Source organism: Belonocnema kinseyi, chromosome 8 (assembly GCF_010883055.1).
Source record: "Belonocnema kinseyi isolate 2016_QV_RU_SX_M_011 chromosome 8, B_treatae_v1, whole genome shotgun sequence".
In the NCBI taxonomy this organism is placed as follows: Eukaryota; Metazoa; Arthropoda; class Insecta; order Hymenoptera; family Cynipidae; genus Belonocnema; species Belonocnema kinseyi.
In genome coordinates, this window is record NC_046664.1 from 89,259,968 (window position 1) to 89,280,299 (window position 20,332).

Here is a 20,332-nt window from a genome sequence, read left to right on the forward strand (position 1 = left end):
AATAGATTCCGACGAATAAACAATTATTGTACTGTTTTTCTTGATTCTTGTGCAGGCTATATATTTTTACAAGGATGTGACTTTATAAAATATTAGCGATTAGTCGATCAAGCATGAACGTCGGGCACTCTTGATATTTGCCAAAGACATATAGGAAATGTAGGTCAGATTTTCATCAGTTGATTTAGCTTTAAAATTTAAATTACCTATTGCACTGTTTTACAATTGATACTTGCGCAATTTTTTATCTAATGCAGATTATAACGTTATTGCATTTTAAAATGACTTTTCTATTTACGAGCTCGTTCTAAAGTACACATTTCTTGGATACTAACATGATACAGTTTTAAAAAAGAATTAAAAAAATATTTTTTATTATATAAAAACAAATTAACAACCCTGAAAACTTGTTATTCGAAAATACCTTTAATTTCGTTGTAAATTTCTTTTTCAAGACCAGGCCCTGCTCGGAGAAATATTCTTTGGCACGTTAATGAATTGTCATCCATAGTTTCATTGGTAGGATTGACTACTGCATCGACTTGCAAGACAGATATATCGCCAGTCCTGTAAAAATTATTTTCATATTGAAACGAGCCAATTTTCATCTTATAAGTGAAAACTGAATGTTAATGGAAATAGAAATTTGTCTAAAAAACCTACGTTTACATACCATAGTGCTATTTTATTATTAAGTTCTGATTGACAAGGAAACGGACTTGTGGTATAATTTGCCGATTCACCCAAGGCGTTTGAATAATCGGTAAATCGATCCTGGGTTGGGAAGTCTGCCCATCTTTTCAATGCTGTTACTTCAATTACGTTGGGATCAACACCCAATGGTTCCATTAGCCTCATTTAGCTGTAACGAAAAAAAAAACTTAATTAGAAATCCAGTCAGGCCAATCTAATTTAGTTTGATTAGAAAATCAGAAGCACCAATATCAGTGATAATTTCCTCTTGATGCTCTCAATACTGTTATTTTTTCCCCATTTTTGATATTATTTTTATTTTTATCAGAAAAATTACCATTATTTAAAAAAGTTGCAAAACAATAGGATTGTTTTCAAGTATTATTTTAACATCATTCAAACTATTTACGCGCATGCTAGTATTAATTTAAAATACTAATTAGTTTAAATAGAAAATATTTGCTTCTTGGTTTTCTCTGAAATTTCTGTTAAAGGCATATGAAATATGACGGACTAATGTAAAAAATATTTAAATTTTTTCGGTTTTCACTGCTTCCACAATGTTTTAACGCTAAATAAAATTGAACTTATACTCGTAGTTTGACTAAATTATATTTGAATATTGTTTGGGTAAAATTAACATTTTACATTTGTAGCCTGCAGATTAGAATTTGATATTTTTAAATGACCGCGCCTAGGTTTGCCGACATGCGATCAGCTTTTTTATTCTGTGAGAAATACAACATTTGAAATTTAAATATGAGTTAATCTCAGAGTGAAACATTTCGATATTGTGATGCTGCTCAAGAACCTCATAAGGCTTAATAATTGGACAATGGACATCCTATGAAAATCACATTCTAATAGAAAGCTCCACGAAATTTAAAATTCACTTTTTTTATTCTTCGGAATAAGTTCTGCTGAAGCTATTGTTGAATTAGACAATGTCCTAGTGTTTTTATATTTAATTCGTGCAAAGAGCAGTATTTTTTCTGTAAACTTCTGATTAGAACATGTTTCTTCTTTATTATAGAAATAACAGATTGGAAAAGCTGTGTCTATACTCTATATATAAAACCCTCTGCACGCATACCCAGGTAGAAATTGCCTCTTTATGCCTAAACTAAATATTGGCTCTTACGAGGCCGCAGCCAGATTTCCTAGCTGGAAGAATCTCGGCCGTCCCTCTGCTGGCCCTCGACAGGTTATTGTCGTATACTACTTGTCTTATATTACTTATATACACAATTTTTAACACTATATTTTTTTATTAAACTAGATAAAAAGCTTTGTTCATAAAGATATATTTAAAAAATAATTCCTATCAATTAATTATTTTTTTGTGGGGACCTTGTAAAGCCCTCGACAGGTAAAACGGGTAATACAGAGATGAGTACAAAAAAGTACATTAATGTTATTATGCTTAATTATACTTTAATTTAAAAAGAAAAAATTTTAAAAATTACCGAATTGCAAACTTGGAAAAATTTAATTATTTTTTTCTGAAAAAATTAAAAACATTTGGTGTCTTAAAAATTTGAAAAGAGTTTTTCTTACATATCGATTTAATTTGAAATCACGTAAGTACGTTTAAAAAAACATATACAACAAATCGAGCTTCAAAAACCTTTCTTCCTCATTTCTAAAGTATCGGATGAATGTGATCAAACATCGTAGCTCTGGGGATTAGGCGCTCGACTTGTAAGCCTGCGGTGCGTGCGTTCGATTCTCGGCGCTTGCGGATATTTTAATAAACTGTGCTTGTCTTTAGTTATTAGTAATAATGTCTTTTCTAGTCAAATTTAACAATAAGTTTAGTTTTAGAATAACGTGCGGAGTATAGTTAATAATCGAATGTCAATAAAAATACGAGAAAACGGAGGAGTGTTTGTCAGAGGCTACAGAAAGGTGTGAAAATCCTTTAGATTAAACTTTTGTAAAGAAAATGTATTTTACAATTGGATTAATATTTTCCTTCTTTGAATCAAAAATTTTTGGTAATAGATTATGGCAATGGGTTAAACTTTAATACTACTGCAACCATACCATCACACTTCAGAATTTAAAGCATGACCAATTTTTACATATTTTAATAATATTTTATTTGAGTCAACAAAATAAAAAACAATAGCATATGCTTTTGAATAATAGTGTGTGAGGGACTATCTAGATTCTATAAAGACCCTATTAATAGGCCCTCATTGGGTTGCCTACTGATGACCTCGCTAGTTGAGTGTGACGCTTTTGCTTGCGCCCTCGATAGATTGCCACTTTAGAGCCTCAATAGAAAATAGGAAATCTATACAGGGCCTCTTAACAACCAAGTTATAATTTCCACCCGGGTAGGAACTAAATGTGCACTTATTGTTATTGACAAAATATAAAACTTGAAATCATATACGACTGATAAATTTTCAGTAATAAAAAATACGCACATCAGTTGGAAAAAGTAATATTCACCTAAAGAACAACGCACGCATATTCTAAAAATGTTAAGAGATGTTCAGTGTAAGTGATTTTTGTAAATAAAATTAAATTAAATCTTGCAAGCATCACGTGTTTATTTTTTAAATGATTATTTAAACGCCACGTTATCGCATTTTTCATAATCGCAAGCATAAGAGAATCTCCAGGTCATAAATAGATTGTTTTCTTGTGGGTGCCATTCACAAAATATCTTATATATTTTTCAGTTTTGCTTCAAAATCCCCCCACGCCTGCGTAATGCTTATTCTATAGCACTTAACATGGAGAAAGGTACTGTGAAATACCCCGCCCCCTCCTCAATGTATCACGTATTTTTGATTGACCCCTTACAATCTTTTATTTAATAATATTTCAGCGTGGAGACTATTCCAAGCATCAATGGAGTCCACGCAGTTATTTAACAGTCGCCTGCTGATATTTACCTATCGTCGAATATGCTCTCTTATTGTAATACTAGACCTACAGTGGACACTCAAACGATATTGTTTATGACGAAACCGTAGATATATTGACAATTCGCACAACATCAAGAATAGCAAAATACATATGTAAATCTGTCACTTGCTCCATTTTATTTGTTTCGTTGTTTTCCACCGATGCGAATACTCTATATGTCTATTAAGGAAACCTTTCCAAAGCTCGATGTGGCAGGGCTTCGAGGGAAGCCGATGCGAAAAAATTCGCTGACGTTGAAAAATGTAGAAGCACGTCATATTGATGCAGATCATATCATTCACACGAAACAGATATACAAAAATTGAGCGAAAATATCGGCCAAATTGTCGTTAAATTCATCCGAAATAAAGTTACAAAAAAAAGGGACTGTGAATAATCGTTTGAAACTGATCTAGATCTTTGATTACATATTATTTATTGAAAATACAATAATGTCACGTATTTCGAGAAATAATTAGAGTAATTCAAAGCTAAATCCATTTCCTTTGTTTGCACATACATAACATTGATCAACAAAATATGATCTATGTGTATTTTAAATAGGACGTGTCGTTTCCGTATCCGTGCACAAATTGACAAATGTTTGCCTTATTTCCGACTTAGGCCAGATCGGGTCAATTTCGACAGTAGATGATGCCTCATTAATTTCGGGGCCTAAGGTGGGTTGATTCCAAATCTCCCAAGTTTCAATGTAAAGTGTCAAACCTCAAAAATATTTCAATTAATAACTGAAAATGTGAAAAAGGCCAAAAGCGAGCAAAAGATGAGTGCGTAGGCATTTATTTATAAGAAAAGAAGGAGAAGTAATATTAAATGCGTTGAATGTGAAAACGAATTAGATCAACAATGACGTAATAAACATATGTAATCTGATTTTCATATTCTTAAATTTCAGTTTAGGAGGTGATATATACGATTTCAATAATATTTTATTTAAGAATCCCTTTTAATTAAAAATAATATAAATAAATTAATATGCGCCCAATCAGGCTCAGACCGGGTTATCTTTGGGCGCTCTGCCGTGACTTAAGAAAACACCGTTAACTGCAAAAAATCGAAAAATGAGTTTTTTATATCTTTGGAATCGTGAAGAGATGCACCTGACTATTAAAATAATTTTTTCAAATTGTGAATAACTTTTAGAATAATTATTGCTAACTTTTGGAAAAACGCCGTTAACTGCAGAATTTGGCGAGTCGTGATTTGGAAGAGAGCCGTAACTGACCGTTAACTGCAAGCTCAAATCATGGACAGCTGATTACGTCAAAGAAAAAATCGAGAAAAAGCCGCAACGGGCAGTTACGGACTTTATTAAATTATCGAAAGGTGATCTCGAGCCTTCGTGATTTCCAAGAGGTCCGTATGCGCTTACACCAATCTCCGGAATCATCGAACCACGAAAAAAAAACGTCTGCATTTCGAGAAACGCCGTAACTTTATTTATTTTAAGCTGCAAAATTCTTTTGCCGTGAACGGCGTTTTCTCAAATCACGACAGGCCTATTTCTGAGGTCCATGATTCGATTGTCTCGGCTTTGTTCATGTTGCAGTTAACGGTGTTTTCTCAAATCACGGCAGCGCTGCGCTTGGGCCCTACCAAATATCGCGTTTCATTTCGAGTCTGGCCCTATCTAGATAGCCCGATTTGAGCCAAATTCTGCCTGATCTAGCCCCCGTTCGGATCCATATTGGAATTTCTTCACGGGTAGTAGTTTTTCTAGCTGAATTTGAATCCAACCTTTATTTTATGCCTACGCGTCTAGTTTTTCAGTATTTCTAAGTTGAACATTTTTCCGAAAAGAAGCGAATCACACTCAATCCAATGACAAGTCGTCGTGCCGAAATTCGAGACGAGTAGTCAAAAAGTTGGGACGATTGGACACAGTCTATTCAAATAAAAGACAGCAACATAGATGACAGAGAAATCATCCTATTCTATACTATTGACAATTTGAAAATTTATGCTAATTTAAGGAGAATAATTGTACTCGAATTCTATGAATTCATTGCAATTTCTTTGACGGTGAATCATTTCTAAAATTCTACTTCAAATCCCTCGAATTTACTTCAAGTCTCTTGAATTCCCTGTAAGCTTTTTAAATCCTTTGAATGTTTGATACAACTTAGAGACTTAATAAAAACTTCTTTCTGTGGGGTTCAAGATATCAAAAAGTACTGGAAGCAGATGGTTAACAACAGACGCATAGAAAAGTACAAAATATTATCAATCGATTATTTCATAATAAATTCGTTAAACCATAGATGATTATTATAAATTCTTAATTCTGAATAGTCGCCAATTATGAAATGTACATATTAGATAATCCACACCCTGGAAACCAGGGTGTGGATTGAAAATATTTTTGTTAGCCGGATCTGAAGATTTGCAAAAAGTGTTTGCTTTGTTTGATGATAAATCGAAATTCGTATGTATTTGAGGCTATAAAGAGAACGCAGTAGATCCGGTTGGAGATAACGATGGTCTCGACTCTTCTTAGTTTTCACGGTTTGCACATTGATAACATTCAAAAGAGAATATATCCTTATTCCTCCAAAGAAAAAAGTGTTAATTCCGGAGAATAATATTTACATATTAATTAACATTATTATAGAGGATTCAAACTTGGAATGAAGATAATTGAGTACTTTTATTATTATTTGCTGAGTGATAAAGAATATACAAGAATGTATTTGAAAACTGCTTTACATATAGTTAAGTAAACTCAATGTAAAATCTTTGTATTTCTCACTCTTGCTCTTGTGCAAAACTTGAAGATAAACTCGCGTTAAATGGGAAGAGAAAGTTTATATACTTCGCCTGGTAACTAGCTCAACTAGTACCTCCAACTACTTCGAACGCTAATCACCAAACACTCGCTAATTAATGAAAATAAAGTTTAGGCTTTCCCGAATTCAGTTGATTCAATATTAATGTTTTTCTGGAGCTTTTAAATTTTATATCATGAAAGATACAAATGACATGTGAAAAAAAAAGAAGTTAACATTTTGAATAGAACAATTGTATTCCGCGGTTTTTGAAATATGTTCTTTGAATCAAATATAAAAATTCCATTTCTTTTTAAAGTGATCAAAATGTCCGTGTGCTCAAACCTGGTGATATAGATTAAGCAAGCTAAAAATTATTCATCGCTCTTCTTTAAAATGTACTGATCTATACAATTATTACCTATTTGAGGAATTAAATTTCTAATAATAATAAGAGCCGAAATTTTAAGCAGAAAAATTGTTATTTCATTTTGCAAGTAAATAGATGTTACATATCGTTTTGAATTTATTGATCTGCATGTCGTTGTCAAGCTGGTAATTTCTGATATATAAAATGAGATGCATGTGCATGGTTTATTGTATTAGTAAATTACATAGAATGTACTGGTTATGCACAGAGAATTGTCATCACTGATTTTAGTGAAAACTGATATCATTACTTGGAAAACATCATGACAATGAAGTAAAATAAGTCAATTTCTCACACCTTTTACGATAGATTGATACTATATATATTGGGTTCTGAAAACGACCGTTCGGATGAGGGAAATCCAGAATTCGTCTCAACGAAAAAACAAACTTAGAAATGTAATATCTATCCTGAAAATTACTATGAGAACATTTACACAAGAAAATTCATGAATAAAACAGTATTTTGAATTTGATTTTTTCTTCGTTTACTTGTATTTTTCCTCTAGCCACTCGTAAATTATAAACTCAGTAAGACAATGGACTATAAATGTAATATTTTTTCTAAAGTCTTTAAATAAATTGTACCCAACTCACAAATGATTCTCTTCAATAATTTTTGTATGTGGTCACAGTAAATGATGCAGTAATTATTTAAATGCTTACTCCTTTTTTGTAGTTTCAATTTTTCTAATTTATTGCGCGATTTTCAAAAGCCAAAATGTAGAAATAATTTTTACATTTTTATTGGCAAAATTGTTTTCCTAAATTTTACCTATAATAAACAAAATTGAGCCTAATAACATTAGAAAAATTTTTTATGTTATAAATAATTTACATAGTACATTCAATTATTATTTCAGCATTTATGTAATCATGTTATTTAATTATTGACGTCTTTTTTGTTAAAATTATTATTTTCTGAATTCATTTCTGTAATTTTTGCTTATGTCAAAACCGTGATTCTGTCTAGAAATTTGCTGAAATATAGACAATCTTCGTGTATTAGAAAAATGCATAAAGAACTCTTGAATAGCACCAACACAGGGACTAGACAGCAAAAAATGTAAGTCAAACACATAGCAAAACTAGAAAATGCCAAGATAGCGGCAGGTTAGTATTCCGTGAATAGACAGACGTGATAAAAACTGTACTGCTTTTAGCACGATTTAAAACTGCCACGAAAAGTTTCCTTGTGGTGTAGTCCAGTGACCCATAAACTGTTGTGATTACGGATGTTTTTTAAATGGGGATAGGGAAAATTTAAAAAAATGTATTATTCATCAATTTTCGTTTGACACGTCGTTGAGTGATCGTATTTTGGTGTTTGCTGTTCGTGTCTTAACGTTAAAGAACAAATGATTTATTCAAATTAATAAAAAAAAGTTGTACATTAAAACCAAAAAATTGTGAAATTTCACAAAAATAAGTTAGATTTTAAATGAGGTTTCTAAAAGTAGTGGAGGATGACTCAAAAATGTATAAATCATCTATTTTTTTCACATCGTTTGTTAGATGCGATGTATGATTTGCATGGTCGTCGTGTATAGCAATTACAGAACAGATACTGGTTTAAACATAAAAATAATAGTAAGTCCAGAATTTCGAAATTTTCGAAAACTGCCAAACCTTTCATGATAAAAAATTTCAAACACAATTTTCGGGGGCCAATTTAACACTGCCACTGAAAAATGTGCTGTTATATATAGCTGGCGTACACAGTTATAATTAAAAGAATTTGCTGTGTTAAATAATTAATTTTCTGTGAGATTTCATTAATGGAATTAATGAATAAATTGTAGCTTAATATTTAACTAAAAAGTGGGGCAATTTTTTCATCAAGTTCTAGTATGTTTACCTACTTTGCATATATGAAAATCTAAGCAAAATATCAGTCATTTTTTACTTTCAATTCATTATTTTGAACAGCTAAAACGAGAGATCGGTTATTAATGTGTGCTATTATTAGGTTTAATGAAGAAATCATTTTAGATTATTTTCGAAGAAGATTTAAATAAAAAGTGAAAAAAATCAATTAAAACAAAAGTTATTTTTTAAACTTTAGTATACGCTATCAACACAACAACTGGCAATAATAAAAGTAACAATGTTCGAGACAAGTTTAAAATCTTTCCAAGCTGGAATTTTTTTTACTCTAAAATTTCAAAGTTTTCAATTACAAATTATCTGTCCACAGATTTTTTAAATTTAAGACAGTATAATTAAAAGCTCTAATTATCAAAAATATTTAATGTGAGAAATTAGACGTTTTTAAACTCTAAAGCGCCTAAAAAATCTGATTAAATCTTCTTATTTTATAAAAAAATTTTGAATATTTTTTTGTTTCGTTTATTTTTTTTTAATTTCCAAATTTGGGTGTAAATAATTAAAATCCTTTCGGGAAAATCTTCTTTCTAGTCCAAAAATAAAATATAATTGTGGATAGAACTAAAAAGTTTCATGTGGTCCCCCAAAAAACTATGAAGAATGTTAAATTCATAAACATTTATAAACATTTATATACATTTATATTTCACGAAGTGTCTCGTATTGAAACTTGGGATTAGTATATTCAAATATTTTACTTAAACCTGATTAGACGTAGCCTATAGTTAATTAATATAACAAAGTTTATTTAACATATCCTGAAATTTTTTCTGAATTATGATTCAATTAAAGAACAAATTATTTTTATGTTTCTTTTCAGAAAAATACAAAAAGTTGAATCAAAATTAATAAAAATCAGTATATAGTGACATACATTCTACCTGTGTATTATAAATAGGGTTGTGCAAAGGGTTTCAAGCGATTAACTCAAGAATTCGGAAAAGTTATTAAAGTAAACAATTACCTCATATTTGAAAACTTGTGAAATTATGATTTGGGAAACTATTCAAACGTCTAATTAATTTAACATCCACTAAAATCATTGAGTGGAATTTTAGTCTATCAAAATACAAATTGCCTGAATTTTTAATTTTGAACATTTCAGTTATTAGATTGATATAAAACCATAACAATCTGTCTACCGTTGCGGAATTTTCCACAAAACTCACCCATTTTATAGCTGGATCTGGGTTAAAGTTATGGAAAATTCCGTAATACTAGAGAATTCCAAAATATAAATAAATATTGATAGTAACCATCGCTTTGAGGAACAAGAGGGTTCAAATCAATAATCGTCAATTATTAGACGAGTGTCTCATTTACCGGGCATCTATAGCTATATATTCCTCCCTTTGCCCTAGGTGTAGTATGTTCAGTATACACAGTTCAATAGAGTGCATATATCGCTTATTTGTAATAAAACTTCTTTTTTCTGGAATAACAACTTTAATTTGATTTGTAAAGGGTGATTCTTAATATATAATTTCAACATATGAATGTAAGATTGAATTCGAAAAAGAAGTCAAAAATATATGGAAACACTTTTGGTCTTGCTTTTGGTAGAAGTATTATTTCGTAATTAACTACTTAGATTTCAAAATATAGGTTACAATATAAAAATCTCCTTTCCTAGAGTCGAAATTTAATTTTCAAGAAACACTATTAAATTAGGATTGAAATATCTGATTTATATTTCTACCAATTTTAACCACTTTTTACGACTGCAATTTTCACCTGTACACCTTAGAACAGGTTCTAAAAAATTGTAATGTTTATTGAAATTGTAATAACATCGTAACCAAATTTGATAATAAAACAAACATGTTTCTTGTACTTACTAAAAATTGAAAATAATATAGAAATTAGCAATTTTAAGCTTATGTTAGTCCTGAGTCACTTGCAGAAAGGAAACCTTAAAAGGGGTGCCAGAATTTCGGAATTATATGATGAAGCACACAATATATCTTTCCCTATTGTTTATGTCGCAGGCATTTAGACTATTTAGAGGATCCAAGTGCCTGGTTTATTTAGAGATTTATAGGAAACCAACCATAGAGTATTAAAACATATTAAATGAATCTTTAAAATTTTATTTGAATTTTAATGTTCATCTACTTAATGAAATATCCTTTTTTAAAAATAGGAATAATAATTTTATGTCATATATTCCAAAAGTCTTTTAATTTAAGTTCACGTTTTTACAGGTTTCAAAGATTAATATTCATTTATTTTTGTAATTTGCCCCACTACAATTATATTAATAATATTATTAATTACCAATAATAAAGAAAAACATAATTAAGTAAAAAACCTTTATATTAATTGAATAATTAAATGATGAATTTATCATTTGTTTTCATAATAATCATGAATGTAATATTTATTTCTGCATGATCATATTCATTTATATTTGTTGTATTTATCATGATTTACTACATCTTCAATACTTCATGCATTATTATTGTTTACTATTACGTATTTTGATATAGCAGTGACATTTCTTGCCATTCAAGATAATTTAGATGTTATTCATACCAGTCAATTTCTGTAAATTTAGCCTTTTACTTTTTTCCGTGACTCAATTGCAAAACGAAAATACAATGTTCTCTTCCTTTAATTTAGTTTAAACGTATTTTTTTCTTTTTAAAATGTTTGTGTATATAAAAATCACAAGAGACTATCTACTTTAAATTAAAGGCCAATTTATTTACACGCGAATAAATTTTAATTTGTTAGTAAAAGTCTAAATTAACAATATATATAAATACGACCTATTTGATTACCATCGGCGAGAAAACTATAGGCATCTGCCTTTGAAGCTTAACAACTCAGTCAAAAAAATGCGAGCGCAACAAAAAAACAGTCATTTAAAAGCTGAAAGTATTCTCCGTTAATGAGCTTGAAGACGTTTATGTAAAAAAAATGTTGTGCTTAGCAGACTGAAAAATGTAAAAAAGTAAGGATTTTTGGGTACATTTAATAGTCAAGTTTAGAGCATTATTTCTTATACAAGGGGCGATGGAAAAAATTTGAGAAAATTCATAAGTATGAGGAAAACTGTTGTGAACCAGTTTCTTTCTGTCACTTGTTTTCAACAAAAAAAATGTCTAAAAATATCGCGATTTTCACAAAAAAGAAGACTAACACAACCTTACGGGAGATTGAAAATAAATACAGAGCCTATCAATTACAGCTTGCAGTTTGAATCGCTTTAATATCTGTATTAGAACTGAAGATAATATAGTTGCACATTTTTGTACTTGTAAGCAACAATTTTTATTATTATTTAAATTTCTCAACTGCAACTGGTTCACAACAGTTTTCCTCATACTCATGAATTTTTTCAAATTTTGTCCATCGCCGCTTGTATAAGAAATAATGCTCTAAACTTGACTGTTCTTAAATGTACCCAAAAAACCTTACTTTTTTTTACATTTTTCAGTCTGCTAAGCAGACCATTTTTTTTACATAAACGTCTTCAAGCTCATTAACGTAGAACACTTTTAGCTTTTAAATGACTGTTGTTTTGTTACGCTAGCTTTTTTTTTGACTGAGTTGTTAAGCTTCAAAGGCAGATGGCTATAGTTTTCTCGCCGATAGTAGAAACTTGTTTTTTCTTTGGACAAAAAGGATATTTGCCGAAAATTTAACTATTTTTTGATTTTTTAAATTTTTTTAAACTGAATATCTTAATATTATTCTAGTTGAATATTTCGTCGTTCTTGACAAAAATTCATATATTTTTTAAATTAAAAATTCAATTATTCAATTTTTGGTTAAAAAATTTTCTTTTTATATGGAAACTGATATTTTTGCAGCAATTAATCTTCTTGCTTGATAATTCATCTTTTCGGTGAAAAATTCAACTATTCTAGTCAAAGATTCATCATTTTAGTTCAAACTAATCTTTGGGTTTATAGCTCAACTATTCCAATGAAGAATTTACAATTGTAGTTTAAAATTTATCATTTTCTTTGAAAATGTAACTATTTTTTTTAAGTTAGCTTTTTTATGAAAAGTAATTTTTCTAACTGAAAATTTAACTTATTCCAATTATATATTTCATAGTTTTAGTTGAAAATTCTTTTGTTTGGTTTAACACTAATTTATTAAACTTAAAATTTAATTATTTGAGTTTTTTCTTGGCAACTTATCTTTTTTTTTTTAGGAAAAACTAATGTTTCGTTGTTGAAAATTTAAACATTTTAGTTTAAGATTCACTGTTTTAGTTAAAAACGCATCTTTCTTGTTTAAAATTCAACTATACCAATTTAAGATACATCATTTTATTTGAAAATTCATATTTTTCATTGGGAAATTTAAGTATTTGTATTTGTTTGCATTTAGCAACAGGTATGAATATGTTACTTTCAGTTAATTCGGGAAATTGAAAAACTTGACCTGGAAAAACCAGGAAATAACTTTAAATTAAATTAACTTAAATGAACTTTAATTAAAAGTTTAAAATATATATATATATATATATATATATATTACATGAAATAATTATTCTTATTATTTTGTAAAAGTATATTTCATTAATTAGATGAATATGAAAATGAAAATAAAATGTTAAATATTCATTTAATGAGTTTTATTACTCTATGTTTGGTTTTCCGTAAGTACCCAAAACGTGTCAAGCCTGTAGAAGAACATCTGAGTATTCTTTTGAATGATACAAGAAACGACAACGCAAGCAATCTAAGTCTAAGTCTAAATCGACGTCTACTCGAAACATGTTACATTCTTTTTGACCTAATAAAAGAATCAAAGATGTATGTCCATGTTGTTTATAACGGATTTTATAAGTAGTTGATCAGGTTATTGAAATATATTCTTAATCAATTATAAAAATCCTGAAGTACCTAGCATATTGAGGTCGTGCCAAAAGTCAGATATCTGGAAAAAATAGTTTTTTTATGATTTTAAGAATCAAAATATTCTAACTGATGTCATTTCAAATAAGAGACATTATTTTGTATGAAAATTTTTAAAATTCACACCAAAAAAACATTAATTTTAACCATGTTTTTTGCAATTGAATTTTTTCTGACCGCCGCATCGCTTCTTACCAATTTTTGAAAAATGATTGAATTTTAAGAAATGGCAGCTTGTTTTGTCTGGGAAAACATTCTCTACAACTTTACTATTGCCAATTTTGAAAGTACATTTATCTATGGCTGAAATCGTTAGAACAATTTTTTGTATAAAACATATTTTGAACAAATAAGTACATTTTAAGATTATTTACTTATTTTTGAAACTGATGACAGTAGAGTTGTAAAGGATGTTTTTCTGGAATAAATAAGTAGTCATTTATTAAAAAACTATTTTTTTCAGATATCTGACTTTTGGCACGACAAATACCTTAAAAATCAAATTCTTCAAGTTTGAAAATGTTATTTTAAAACAAATAGGTATACGAAAATATCAGGTCTTTCATAATTTTAGACATAACATTTTCAAACATTTTTCATAAGGAAACGAACATTACTTGGGTAAAGATGATTTTTGAAATTTTAGAACCTCTCCCCCTAATTGTAATGATTCGAAAGATTTCGGTGACCCTACACCCGCTTTTTAAGTAAGATTTTATACTTTTTCTCAATATATCATCAACATAGCAATTTTTCGCTGTAAACGAAATTTCCAATTATTTTAAAGATTTTCAGTAATTTGAATAGATTCCAAGATATTTCAAAAATTTCAGGACATTACAAAAGTTTGAGGGCATTTCGTACAATTCCAAAGAACAACGAAAGTTTACACAGTTTTTAAATGACTTAAAGGGACTTCTAAGAGCTTAATCACATATTAAGAAATTTTACGATTTTCCAAGAGATATCTAAGGATTTCGATAAATATTTGGGGATTTTAACAGGTTTTAAGCAATTTGGAACAATTTTCTCAGAAGAAGAATTTTCAGGGATTTCAAGAAATTCTAAGAGGTTTCGAGATCTTCCAGAAGAAGTCGAGAGATTTTAAAGGATTTCACGAGATACCGAGGTATTTATCGAATTTCGAAGGATATCAGTGGATTTTAACGAAATTTTAAAGATTTCACGATATTTTAAAAGATTAGCCAAGCTCTCAAAGGAGTTTAAGTAATTTTATCGGGTTGTAAGAGATTTATAGGATTTTAAAAGATTTCAAACATTCCCATTAATTTGCAAGGATCCCAAGAGAATATAAAAGGTTTCAGTGCATTATAAAAGTGTTAAGATTTTTGAAATGATTCCAAAGGATTACGAAAGTTTTCATAGATTTCAAGTGATTTTAAAATACTTCAAAAGTTGCGATAATTTTACGGGATGACAAAGGGTTTCTAGAGATTTAAAAATATTCAAAAGCATGTCCACCGACTTTAGAGGATATCGTAGAATTTCAAGAGATTTTACAGAATTTTAAAGGATTTCCGTATATAATTGTATAAAGTATTTTAAGGGGTTTCGTGTAACGAGAAAGGCTTTTGAATGATTTCGACGAATATTTAAAGAGATTCAGACAGATTCCGAGGGATTTGAAACATTTCAAGGGACATCGTAATATTTCAAAATAGTTTCAGAAATTGCAAGGCTTTTAACAAATTTTCAACAGACGATAACTATTTTAGGAAATATCGATGCAGTAAGGGAAGCGAGCCGAAACGACCCAAAAATGAGCTGATGGCAATTACTGTAAACTTCTGAAGAATTGCAACTTCCTATGTTCAGCACTTATTGCACAAAATATTTTTTTACAACAAATTGAGGAGATTTTAAATATAGGAAACAACAAAAACACATTTTCCGAGAAATTACTTTTTTCTCAAAAACTAGCCATAATTTTTTTTAAATTTTTAATGTTATCGATAATTGTATAGTTCGTGTAAATAAGCATGATTCACCAACATGAACATAATTGAAATCTTGATGTGCGTCACAACAGTGTTGCATAATTTCCAAAAATAGAATTGGATATTTTACCAAGTTTAAGAGGCTTCCGTAGAAAAATAGAAAATTTAATCTTTTTTTCAACTTTGACATTTCTTGGACATTTTCCCATGTAAATCCAATATGCCGGAGGGGGTAAGTATTACCTGATTGGCCTGAAATTGAACAATATTTTTTCAGTCATTGAAACGAAATGCGAGGATGGGAGCATTATACTTTTAAGACAATGTGTAATATGTATTCAACATTTGTAATATGTATTTAAGGATTACCCTACTGGTCTCATCCAAAATTTGAGACAAGTAACATATGCATAAAATGTATGGGAAAAGCCTGGGAAAAAATACGGGAAAATATGGGAAAATATGGGAAATAATATGGGAAAAAATAAGCCCAAATATTTAAAAACCTTGCACGTTTTTGAAGTTATTCATTATTAAATAAATCCATACGAATGTACAGAATTTACTTTCTCTCACATTGAATTTATGAATTATTGAATTGAAAATTGCTCAGAAAGTTTTTATGAAAACAGTTCATTAATTTTTTTGTATATTAAAACAAATATGTATTATAATTCATTATCTACTAAATATAATGGTCAAATACATCAGTAATGAGCCACTTAATGTATACAATTATATTAAAATCTGTGTATAATAAGTGATTGGAAAGGCAAAGAAAAATGAAATACGTTTATCTGCGTTCTAGACATTGTAAACCTTCTCATTCACCTATTTATAAAATCTATGCAAAAATAATTTAATGAATACTAAAAAGTCAACGTGCTAAATCATCACAAGTGATTTCCACAATATTTACTATTAACCATCATTTTATTGCGGATTATTTAACCTTATGTGTTAAGAAGCTTCACGTATGAGACAAGTTCAATATTTATTTTCTTATTTGATATTTGTATGCAGTGGCGGATTGAGGTATTTGCCGTCCTCAGGCTAACAGAAATTAGCTACTCGATTTTCAGTCTATAGTAAGACATTTAGTTTTCAAATCCCGCCTCCATTTGCCCCCCCCCCCCCCACTATGCTGCAGCTTCTGTAGTCTATATGGCAAATCCGCTACTGTTCGCATATGGAAATTAGATGGGGAGGACCACTACTGAAAAGTGGCCTACGATTAGTTTAATTATCCTGCCCTTCTACCCGAAAATACCTAATACAGGAATAAATACCCTGAAAATTAAATTTCTTTAAAAAGCATGACCGCATTTATACTTTTGTGATAAGATGACAAACAATGTGTCGAAGAAATGTGTAACTACATTGATATAACACATCGACATACTTGAGTCTAAAAGACTTAACGCGATAAAGGGTTATAACGATAAGGAGAATCTACCTTGGATCTCCGGTTCGCTAAGTACGATAAGCATTATTATACGTCGTAGGATACATTTCAATATTCCTCAGTGGAGTCATTAAGGTGAAAAAAAACTTTATGAACATTTTAAACAGTAATTAAACTTTGCTTTTGACGCCAACAATGTTCAATACCATCATAGTGGACATTTAATGTTTCGCTATTGTTTCGAATACAATTTTCAACTGCGGTTTTTTTTCCATGATACTTAAATCCCCTTTGTTAGTAATAAGAATGTCTGTAACAAGAAATAACGATAATTGTTAAACGCAGGTGTGTATACAGCTGCTGATATAAGAGTGGATGTGCGGAATTTTTAATTTTGCATGAAATATTATACAAGAGCCTATTAATAATTTTTATTTATCACTTGGTTGTCACCACTGTTATTGTAGTGTTTCGTTGTGCACAGAAAAAACATGCACTGTCTATACTAAAATTATTTCAAATTGAAAAATGCAATATCTATTAAGGAAATCTTTTTTTATTCAGATCAATTGTTATCTCAATTTATGTCGAGTTCGACAATCTCGCGAACAACAATTTGATATAATTGATAAATTACATATTTATTAATTTAAATTGTCTTCCGCAAAATTGAACGATATTCATACACATTGTTTTTTTTCATCGTTTAATGTTTTGAGGTTCTCCCCAAGTGCGAATTGCCGGAGCTGAATACACGGCCCAGTGTTGGTGCAATTTTGGCAGCCAAAGGTCGGCTAAAGTTATTGGGCCAATATCGGCATTTTAATTGGCCCGGTATTAAGCCAGTGCTGGCAGCCTATATTGGCTATTTATATTTGCCGATCCTCCACCGATGCTTGGCCCAGAATCGGCACTTTATTTCGCCAAGTCTCACTTTTAGCACCTAATAAACAAATCTTACACGAAAGATACAAAAAAAAATTTGATTCGAAAATAATTGTCAAAGTTCACGATGAAATTTGTTAAGTTCTGTCATTGAAAATTTCTAATGTTTATGAAAAATTACATTTCCTGTCATTGCAAAAAGTTGTAAAGTAGGCTACAACGAAAAAAAAACTAAATATTATGCGAAGAAAAATTGTAATGGATTTAAATTATTTATTTAAAAATTATTGTATTGATGTTCCTGTTAACAGTTCGTGTATTTTACATTTACGAAACGTCGCATAATAATAAATAATTATAAAAAGAGAGATTAAAATTTGGTTCTTTACCTTTTCTGAACTGCAGCTTATGAGGATGGCTTTTTCACAGAGTATCAACTTGTCGGTTTAGCGCAGTGGTTAGCACTCCCGACTGCTATAGGCGATAGATTTAGGTTTATAGATGTAGGTTCGATACCCCGTAGCGTTAGAAATTTTATTTGTAATATAATGCTCAAAATGTAATATATGCATATAATCTAAACAGGACCATTAACATTTATATGCAAAGTACTCGCAATCAATTAATATTTATTTTTAAAATACCTTTTTTGTCATATCCTTAGACCTTAGACTATAGCAGTATTAGTACCCATTGTTGGGCCGACAATGGCTGCCAACTCAAAGTCATAGTTATCAGTACGGCACTGGCGCGACGATGGCAGCTAGGTTTGGTCCAATACTGGTACCCATTGTTGGGACGACAATGGCAGCCAAACCTTGGCTGCCAAGTGCAGGCCATAGTTATAATTCCGTCATTGCCGCGATAATGGCAGTCGAGCTTCAGCAATATTTTTGCCGACTATATGCCAATCTTGGGGTAAATATAACAAAATTTAATTAGGCTAATTACCTAAAGATATCACTTTTAATGCACTTTTCTCTATATTCGAACTTTCCTCAGTATTTTCCAAGAATTATCTTCTTATTTTTACAATTTCATGAAACATTGCTAAAATTTCTATTGCATTGCGTCAATTTGTTGCGTCAATTCGTCGTATACGAGTTCCGCAGCAAAATGCACGCACCGCTGCTTTTGGTAAATAGGAAAGCATACAATTGATTTAAGCATCATTATGCCACTTTGCTATTCCTCGAAAAACAAATCATACGAAGGACGAAATAAATCATTTTCCTTCTGCCAAGAAAAGTAACCTGAAATACTATGTCAATTTTTAAGTGTTTCTTTCAAAAATGACTATTTTTTCCTTATCTGCCTAGTGAGAACATTAGAGTTTCTAGAAAAGCTGTAACTTTTTGATGTTCGTGATATACAGTGTAATAGTTACGTAACTGTCGTCGACTAATCGTTTCACGATCCGATCATGCGTTTACAAATTCTTGAAGTTCAAGAGTGAAATAACGAGGAAGCCCCAAGATGTAGGCGATCCACCGTGTCGTGGATGTTTACCGTGTGCATGCACTTTAGACATAGTCTTTGATACATTTCAGTCAGTTTATAGACATGAATTCCTTAAAATTTGCTTGGATCTCAAACGAAAAATTCTTCAAGCAAAAATCATGATTTTTGAAAGAGCACAAGTTTGAAAGATGAATGAGTAAATAGTTAAATACAAAATGAATAGCTTTCTGATGAGAACAAAATATTACTGCAAATTAAAGCCTAAAATTTTAGACATGGTAAATCATTCATAGACATTCAAATATACGAAAAAAACTTACAGAAAAGTTTAAATGACCTCGTACTGAAAGGAAGTCTACGAAACTTGTATTCTAATTTTTCATGAGTCACCACATTCCTATTTACCAGAAATTTAGTAGGCTATATTCTATATCTATACTATACCATTGGCATCGGTCAGTCGAGGTTATTTACGTATTACTGTATACATTTTGTTATACTATTTACAATGAAACTTTCTACGGCTGTGCTTTTCTTTCATTTTCTGTTTGAAACTTCCAGACAGAATCAATAAAACCATTTTCTTGTAGCAGTGAATGCTTCCAAACTTTCATCATATATCTAGCAAAATTTTGCATGGCAGGTATTTAGCCTAGTGATTTAGTTTCTTCTAAAATTGATTTACTGGAAACAAAAAATCAAAACATCTGCCTCGAAAATGCTTATTTTTGTAGAAGTTTTGTTGTAGGAACTTGTTCAGAAGTAAAAAGGCTTTTTAAAACCCGTTTGAACGTGTGATGCAGGAAATTTAAAAAGCTTATTAAAGCCAAGGGGTTAGGGTCTGGAAATGTTCGTGTATACATTAAATCAAGCATTCAAAGCCAATTCAAAAGACTTGAGTATAATTCAACTGAATCCATAATATTTCAAGTGTAAGAATGTAAAGAATTTGAATTGGTTAGTGGTGAACCATTTAGTTTAAATCAATAATGTATGATCTTATTAAAAAAATATATGGGTCTTACAAAA

General features: G+C 30.1%; 1 protein-coding gene across 1 annotated transcript in view; it reads right to left on the minus strand.

Moving 5' to 3' along the window:
- Nucleotides 1-20,332, minus strand: part of LOC117179125 (protein GDAP2 homolog) — an 83,516-nt gene that overhangs the window by 59,156 nt on the left and 4,028 nt on the right. Inside the window, exons 2-3 of the mRNA XM_033370794.1 lie at nt 674-862; nt 425-567 (exon numbers count right to left, since the gene is read on the minus strand). Of these exons, the coding sequence (XP_033226685.1) occupies nt 425-567; nt 674-858 (328 nt within the window). The 5' untranslated portion in view covers nt 859-862. The remainder of the gene's footprint in view (nt 1-424; nt 568-673; nt 863-20,332) is intronic.